The following is an 8,242-nucleotide window of genomic DNA, read 5'->3' on the forward strand; positions in this document are numbered from 1 at the left end:
AAAAACTGAACAAAGCTCTCTCTCTCACTCACTCAATCATGCATGCACGCACGCACACACACACACACACACACACACACACACACACACACACACACACACACACACACACACAGTATATCTATGGAAATATCACTATACTTCTTCAACTGGCTACCAGATGTCAAAGGTCAGCCTTGCTATGAGTCTGACTAATCTTTATGTTTGTTTAAAAAAAAATCATAATCAGCTGCTGCTACTGTGTAATCATAACAGTCCATTAACAAAACAATAAAAGATTTTATTACATTTGTTTTCACAGAGAAATAATGTGGAGTCACTTGTTTTTCTTAAATAAATACAGTACAAGACAATGTGCAGGACAAACATTTTGCATGTGAACATGATAAGTTGCAGAACAACTTCACTGGATCACGACAAACAAAACAGGTCTTGACAAGGAACTTGGTATTTCTCCATTGTTTTCATTTCACATTCACTCTGCTGTGGACTTGAAGCTTTTTGGAGAACAGAACAGTAAAAAAGTTAAAAATAAAACTCAACACATAAAATAATAAAAGATATTATGATATAAAATATTTGATAAGGAAGCTAAAAACATAACTGGGGTAAAAACACTTTTGGTGAAACCAATTACATAAGTTGTCTTATTATAATGTCTTGTTATAACTTCATCAAAGGCACTCTCATTAGCACCTTTTTTTTATTTCTCCCCCTCACAGGCTGAACCACATGCTGGAGCAGTATGACATAGCCTCAGTGGGGTACAGAGACATGTGTTACAGCAACTCATCAGGCAGCTCTTTGATAACCTTACAAACCAGACAGTAAGGTCTATGGCTGAGGAACAGCAGAACAAAAGAGGAGAGCAAAGATCAAACACAAATGTTCACTGACATGTGTAATCAGCAAAGTAAGTAGCGATTCCCTTTTTGGTATGTATCTGTAGTCCACAAATCTCTTCTTCCTCTGTCCTCATCAAGATGTACCAGCCACCAGCACAGAAACCATCACTTCAAGTGTTGTTAACAGTTATATGTTCCAGCCAAATGTGTCCTCTCCTGAGGGGTGCGCAGCTCCTCTTTGGTTGCCCCTCAGCTCATGAATCAACATTAGCTTTCTCTCAACATTAACTCAGTCTTGAGGTATCTGAATCAGCTTGTATGAATGTGTGAAGGATCCAATCATGATCAGTCTTCAGCCTTTGTTGTCATTTGGTGACTTCATCTGTATGAAAGCTATCGAGTTTCTTTCTCATTCATAGGCAGCTTGAGAACTTGATCAGTATCACACAGGCAGAACAGTGCCGTTAGTGTCTGGGTTGACTGGATGAGGTGTGTCAGTCTGAATGTCAGGCCCTGTGTCGGTGTAGATACTCTGAGGAGGAGAGACGTCCAGACTGGATGAGAGGATGTTGTACGGCAACTCCACAGACTGGCGGATACTCTCTTCATATGATGGAGGAGGCTGCAGGACATGTGAAAACAACAAGTTTTATCACGTGTTACAATGAATGGTGTTATTTCATTTTATTGTCAGTGGGACACGTTGCAGATTCACCCAGCGCTGCAAAGAGAAAACCTTAAAGCTGCACTGATCAATATCTTCAAATTAAAAGTAGATTCAATTATTATGTTGCATGTGAAAGGTGTTGCTTGTGCTGATAAACCCACTGAGAATTATCACCCAACTCTGTCGTTCCCCTCACCTCTGGGAACCTTTTTTTTTTTTAGCATCTTCCAACTCATTGTTTTGGTTTTAAGACCTGCAGTTTCTCATCACCTTCTTAGTTGACGTGGCAAACTTGTTAGCAAACAGTTGCTCATTTACATATCCACATCCAGCAGACACAACAACATTAGCATCATTTGGATCCTTCATGTTTGTGTCCACCTGATGAGCTTAAGTCAAATATTAACATTTAGCTCTGTTTTTGGTCTCTACCAACTTCTGAGGGAAATGTATGTCTGTTTAGCTTCTAAATGTTCTACTATGTTCACCAGCTGGCCTCTACCTGTGTCTGTCTGCTACTTCATGGCACTATGAGAGCAGTGAGAGTGAACCAATATGGTAGTGGACAGCTAAACAATGAGCTTAAACTCAAAATAGAGCCGTGCACAGCCAAGTGGAGCTGCAGACTCAGGTGATGATTCTCTGTGGGTTCATCACTATGAGCAACCACTTTAACAATGTTGCACAGTTTTGATTCATAACATTATAAAAAAATATAAATTGACACTGCTAGAAGTTGAGTTTCATTTGGTGAGGCTACAATAAATAAATTCATTCACTTGGTTTACTTCTTTAGTCCTCCAGCTCACTTGGTTACACGTGAAGAGTGTACAATCATCATGATTGATCCTTTATTCTATTTTTTCTCACACACTTGAAGTCAGACACAGCATAAATACTAAAAGTGAAAACTCTGCTGGAAGTTGGAAGTTGGAAAGAAAAAAGAAAAGATATTTCCAAGGATGAGTGTGTTGCTTGGAGAACATCCTGAGGCCTGATGTCTGCCCCCAAAAACACAGTGGAACATGTTTGTATTTACATTACCAATTTATCCGTACTCACGTCGGCCGCCTGGAACATGTTTTTCTCCAATACATTATCTTTCTGATCACATCTGGCAGATTCACACTCCCTGACTGAGTCCTCTTATCTTTTAATTGCTTGGGGACCCTCAGGCGACAAGAGCAACCCTACAACCCTGCCCTCTGTCTGATACATGCACCACACATACACACACACCAGGACGAAAAAACTTTTACTACCATCCCGCCTCAGGCCACAGGACAGACAGGGGGAAATTAAGGGGGCATCATTTAAACTCTACTAACAGAGTCTAAAAGGGAGGAGGGGGCTTTCAGTGACTAGTGACGGGTTGACTGGGAAGTTCTGTGTGTGAATGTGCTTTCTGTTTGTGTGTGTGTGTGTGTGTGTGTGTGTGTGTGTGTGTGTGTGTGTGTGTGTGTGTGTGTGTGTGAGAGAGATGGGCAGTCATGCCGGGGACTGTTTAATTAAGGAAAAGGTGGGGAGGTCAAAGAAGAAAAAAAAACAGTAGAAGACAGGATCACAAAGCAGCATTCTCAGGCACTGTTTGCACTTAGGATGCAGGCTTTAATTATGTTTGATGTGCCTTTTTCTCATTACCTTGTTTGCTCAAGCGTTGTGTGAGTCAAAAGCTCAGCGAAAGATCAACGCGGTAAAACCTTGAAACGCGGCTGCCAGCACAATTCAGCAGCGAGCCTTAGATGAGCTGATAGGGCATCCTGTTTACTGCTCTCTGAATGCTGTTTAATCTTTGAACACGCTCTTGTTACAATATTGTATGACAGCGTGGTCATAATAGAAAGCGCCTACTTCTCACCCGTCTCCATTGATAGTGAGACTACATTTGAGCGGCCTCCACAATATCCAGAGTTTAAATGAGCTTTAGCATTCTTTGAAACTAGGAGTAAAATATCTTCTCTATTCCCAAGATTAACAACAGCACCTGACAGTCTTTGTGACTGTATCAATTGCTGTGACACAGCCCTAATCCCTAATATACCCCACCTCAGACACAATGGGTCCATTGAGGCCGAAGCGGTCTGCAATCATCATGTGGATCTGCCTCTGGCGGTCCTTCTTTCGAACGCTCTCGTAGGAGGGCAGCCTCGGCAGGGGGGCCTCCAGTGTGGGCAAGCTGTAGCTGGAGGGCAGGCCGATGAAGAACAGCTGACCCGCCTGCTGAGACACACACAGGCCCAGAGACAGAGGGACGGTTATGAGACACAGGAAACAGAAGCTTTTATACGCTGAGGGTTTGTGAATAATGGCTCAAATGTACACCATCACTGATACCCACTCTAAACATAAAAGCCAGTATGCTGCAGTCATTGAGACATTTACTTCAGAGGTGGGCACTGCCCAAGCTACCCAATGTGTATTGTATAGTATGTATAATAATAGGGAACTGAGAGTGTGTCTATTGCAATAATGTATACAGAATGATGCCAGTTCACTGCTGCACTCTCTCACCTGGGCGTTGTTGTCATCATTGATCTGCGTCTGCTCTAGACAAGAAGATCCCACCAGTGTCTGTCTGCTGCTGTAGTACTGAGGAGGGGCACCCTGTAAAACAAGCAGTAAAGACTGTAACGAGTGCGTCTCCGAACATGGGTTGTTAATCAACCTGTTTCAGTTAGAAGCATTTACCAGTTCATAGTTTAACTAAGTCATCTGCACTGCACCGCCCTGGTGTTCTGTCTGCAATTAGTCAGAAATACACTAATTTCAGCCCAATTGCCCAATGTTCATGCCTTGTTTAATCACTGTAGACACTGGCTGTTTTAGCAATACCATAAATTATCTAATCAATAAGACGACCACTCTCCAATTTCCGTGCCTCCTCCCTGTCCCACCCCCTCTAAAACAAGACCTGTCAGTGTCTCACTGTATGAGGTGCAGGAATCCTGAAAAAAGGCTGCCAGGAAAACTAGGTAATTGCCTCTGGTCTAAATGAGTCTCCTTTGTGTAGGGAACAATGTGATGTCCCACTGTGTCATCTGGGTCCCTAGGCAACAAACCACACCGTGTGGTCTTTTCAGCGTCTCTCTATTCCCCTTGTGACTGCAGCAGGTACCTCTTAACGAGCACACTCCAATACACATTATGGCCTCGTATGTCATTTGGGTCGGCATTACAACAAAGTCAATTTGTTGCCTGACTGAGATTTAAATCCAGCAAGAGGATAAGAGGTGTTAGGGCAACATTTGCTGCTAATACTAACTACTAACGCGATTCCTTCTCACTTAGAGGAAGCAGAAATAGGAGTTCAGCAGTCACACTGAGGAGTATTAAAATATCAGATTTATCATTTTCCCAGGCCACTTTAAACAATGACATCACTCACACTTAGAGTGACGCACTCTAGCGACCTTTGCCATAACCCTCACATCATTTCAGACAGAGAGAGACCACACCAAAAAGGTGATGTCAAAGGTCACGTTCCCTCACTGGTTTGTACTTTTAAGAAGCAAAAAAAAAAAAAAAAAGTCTTCAGGAGAGAGAGAAAAAAAAGAGAGTGGTCCTTTTGTCTCCAGCCATTGATTCAGTCAGTGTGAAAAAGCACAACCGTGTAAAATCAGTGTTGAAGTCGGGGGAGGACCCCAGCGGCAGTGTGCCTTTTTCAACGCCGCAACCTAAAGGAGATCCATTGTCCCCCTTGTGTCCCCAACACCCACAGTGGGGTCTGTCCACTATTCATGGTGCAAACTGAAGCAGGGAAAGGTATGTGACTATGAAGTTGAGGACATAAAAATGTCCCACAGGAACACAATGAGAGAGTGTTTGTGTGTGTTTTTCCCTCATGGAATAACAACATTTAAGTAAATTAAATATCCCATAACAATAAACAAATGACAATAAACCCTGAAACTACAACATGGATGCAGACTGGCACTCTCTGTTTACAAGCTGTCATTTGTATTTCACTGTTCTGACCTGACAGTAAGGTAAGACAGGCCGTGCTGTCTTATCAGCCACACAGTGTATGGATGCAGCTGTAACTAGAGGTCAGCACAAACAGTTTGTACCAGTGAAACGCTCTGTTAGTTCTTTAAATGGGACAACAGACCACTTCCATTAAAACCACAGCTTAACAGAGTTTCCTGCCTGTTGAAGGAGGGTAGTGGTGGTGGGGAGGGTTACGAGTGGTGTCTCTGCAATCTAAAGATAACACTGAAACTTCCCCCCTGGGACTTACGGGGGTGAGAAACAAGTCAGGAAGAGGAAGCAGAGAGAATGGGCAACCAAGGAAAAGTTACCTCTGTGGAGTGTTTACATTTCCTTTTCACCTCATCCTGCACCATCTCCTACAGCTTTACAGACGCACAACCAGTTAGCTGGAGTAGCTAGAGACATATGGTGCGTGCTGTTGGAATTGTGTTGTTTAAAATGTCACACCCTAGTGTAAAAACTTAAAAGATCAGGGTGTTTTGCTTCACCTGCTGTGTCAATGTTGGAGAATAAATTTGATTTTGTAGTTATTTAATTACACTGGTGCTGAACTAGTATCAATATGTGTGGTAAGTGCTAATTCCGTCCAATTCCATTAGAGTTACTGTGGCACTCAGAGATATTTGTGGAGAGCAGCTAGTTCAACTGAGGCAAATTCATTGCCTGACAATGATCATATCGAGTTTATTTTAGTCCTTTTCCCACAGCCATGCAAATTGAATCTGACACTTCTTAATGGCACTGCACTATGGGTGCACATGGTGACTTTGAGCCCAGGTCCTCTCCGTCAGTGTGATCCTAACAAATGTCCCGGATCGGGATCAAAACTGAACATGCAGGTCACTTTAAAAAAAAAAAGAAACAAGAAAGACGACTCAGCACAAAAGGCACTTTCTGCCTCTTTGTTTTCTTCTTACCATATCTGCATGAGGCCCCTGATAGGAGCGGAGTTTGCAGCACTGAGGATCCTTGCGGTAAATAATGGACAGCAGCACAACAATAACCACAAAGAAGACGAGAGAAGAAACTGTTTGAAAGCAGGAGAGAAGGAAGTGTTAGTCACAGTTAATCAGACAGCAACTTGCAGTAGCCACAACTTGAAAAAGAACAGAATCAGGGCCGCTTTTAACAAGTTCAATCTATAGTGAAATAGCTGTTTACTCAGTTTTTATTGACACTTTGAACACTCAAAAGGGTAATTTCCCTCCTATGCTCTACCTGTCTGTCAGGAACAATGGCAGCATGAAAGAAACAGAGCTGATAGACTAATTCTGTCATTATGCAGTGTCACATATCATGTGAGTGCTTTGTGGCAGTCAAATTAGCTATAATCTGTCATCACATGTGGAAAATGAAAATGAAAATATTCTAGTAGCCTTATCATACTGCAGCAATATGGTTAGATTGAAATACTATCCAGCAGGCAAGCAGGTAGAAATCAAACCACAGAGACAGATATTATGATTAAAAGGGAGTTTTCTAAATGGTATCGACTTTGTCTTTAATGTCTAAGGCAGTTTAATGGGTTTACTTACAGGACGCAGCGACCACTGTGAGTTGATCCGATGTCAGCTGTGAGGAGGGCAGAGTTGGACTTGCAGTTGTGGACATGTCTTCGGTGTAAACTGTCAAAGATCCGTTCAGAAATCCTCCTGAGCTCATCAGCCTCAACACCAAGGCTGTCATTATTTGTTTTATTTCACATCAGAGAGAAGAAACGGAGAGCAGCTCTGTTGTCGCTCCTCGTCATTGTCTCTTCAGCTTCCCCGCGGACAGGGTGACAGTCCACATGCGCTCTGAGAGTCAGATCTCAAACTCTGTCCTCTCGGTGTGTGAGTCCACCTCTCCAAACCGCGTGACGTCGCTCTGGCTCTGCGCTGGACGGCAGCAGTGTTTGGTTTGTGGATTGGCACTGGCAGGGAGCAGGAACCACTAATATACATGGATTTTTTAAATGGGTTGCCCCCCCCCAAAAAAAAAAAAAAACTCAGCAAAAAAAAAAGCAGCAAAATAACACGTCTGGCTTAAGTTCCGTGTGAAATTTCGACAACTATCTGATATTGCCTCTTATACTGTCCAGATGCAGGCAAAACTGTCCAGTTTTGTTAAGGAAGTATGTCAACTGCTGCTTCCTCCGCCGTCTGATTCATTGCATCCAGACCAGTAGGTTAACACACTGGATGCCTGAGCTGGAGTCCCGTTACCCCGGAGACTGTGGGGATCCCGTCCTGGGATGATTTCTACACAGACAAAGAGCCTAAATGTTGCATTAGTATTCATGGATGGTAACTATGGAAAACATGTCTTCCTTTTCTACTAAATAACGCACTGCAGATCTGCCCTAAAATTAGGAGAGATAGGATAATGTAACCAAAGGCAGCAGGAGGACAGTGGTAAGGAGCTGCAAGTAAACTTTAACTTGGACTACCCATTAACACTGAGAAATGTCTGTGACTCTTTATTTTATCTTTAGCCTATCTGTATTAACCATGACCTTGATCCTCCACATAGTCTAGCTAGACACTTAAATATGATATCTTACCTGAAGTAGCCTACAGCTAAGACAATAGTAAAAATCCAGCCAAAGAAATCCAGCATTGTGTACAGACTGGATTTTCTACATCTGATATGGAACTACTGCATCATGTCCTTTTAATGCAGAGAACACATTTAATAGGATTGAATAGATCTCTTCACCATGTGCTACACAGATTTGGCTTTGGCCCAGGTTTTATATTAT

The 8,242-nt window shown here is 42.6% G+C and overlaps 1 protein-coding gene across 2 annotated transcripts; it reads right to left on the reverse strand.

Moving 5' to 3' along the window:
* Positions 1–259: 259 nt before the first annotated feature.
* Positions 260–7,420, reverse strand: LOC111651088 (uncharacterized). Of its 2 annotated transcripts, none has more exons than XM_023401038.2 (5): positions 7,038–7,420; positions 6,420–6,529; positions 4,024–4,116; positions 3,559–3,732; positions 260–1,467 (listed from the first exon to the last, which is right to left on the reverse strand). In XM_023401038.2, exons 1-5 carry the CDS (start codon positions 7,186–7,188, stop codon positions 1,288–1,290), a joined length of 708 nt encoding a protein of 235 aa, XP_023256806.1. In that variant the 5' UTR covers positions 7,189–7,420; the 3' UTR covers positions 260–1,287. The 2 variants fall into 2 exon arrangements, with proteins under 2 accessions (XP_023256806.1, XP_023256807.1); XM_023401039.2 differs by having other exon boundaries at positions 3,559–3,729; positions 7,038–7,419.
* Between the last annotated feature and the right edge of the window lie 822 nt (positions 7,421–8,242).

This window comes from Seriola lalandi, unplaced genomic scaffold, assembly GCF_002814215.2.
Source record: "Seriola lalandi dorsalis isolate HSWRI2012SDOR001 ecotype SW California unplaced genomic scaffold, Sedor1 jcf7180002053387, whole genome shotgun sequence".
NCBI lineage: Eukaryota > Metazoa > Chordata > Actinopteri > Carangiformes > Carangidae > Seriola > Seriola lalandi.

Bases quoted from the DNA above. Each gene is read 5' to 3' on its own strand.
- LOC111651088 (XM_023401038.2), bottom strand. From the start codon at position 7,188: ATGACAGCCTTGGTGTTGAGGCTGATGAGCTCAGGAGGATTTCTGAAC. The intron at 6,530-7,037 runs GTAAGTAAACCC...GCTTTCAAACAG, and splicing joins CACAGTGGTCGCTGCGTCCT to TTTCTTCTCTCGTCTTCTTT. The intron at 3,733-4,023 runs GTGAGAGAGTGC...TGTGTGTCTCAG, and splicing joins ATGATGACAACAACGCCCAG to CAGGCGGGTCAGCTGTTCTT.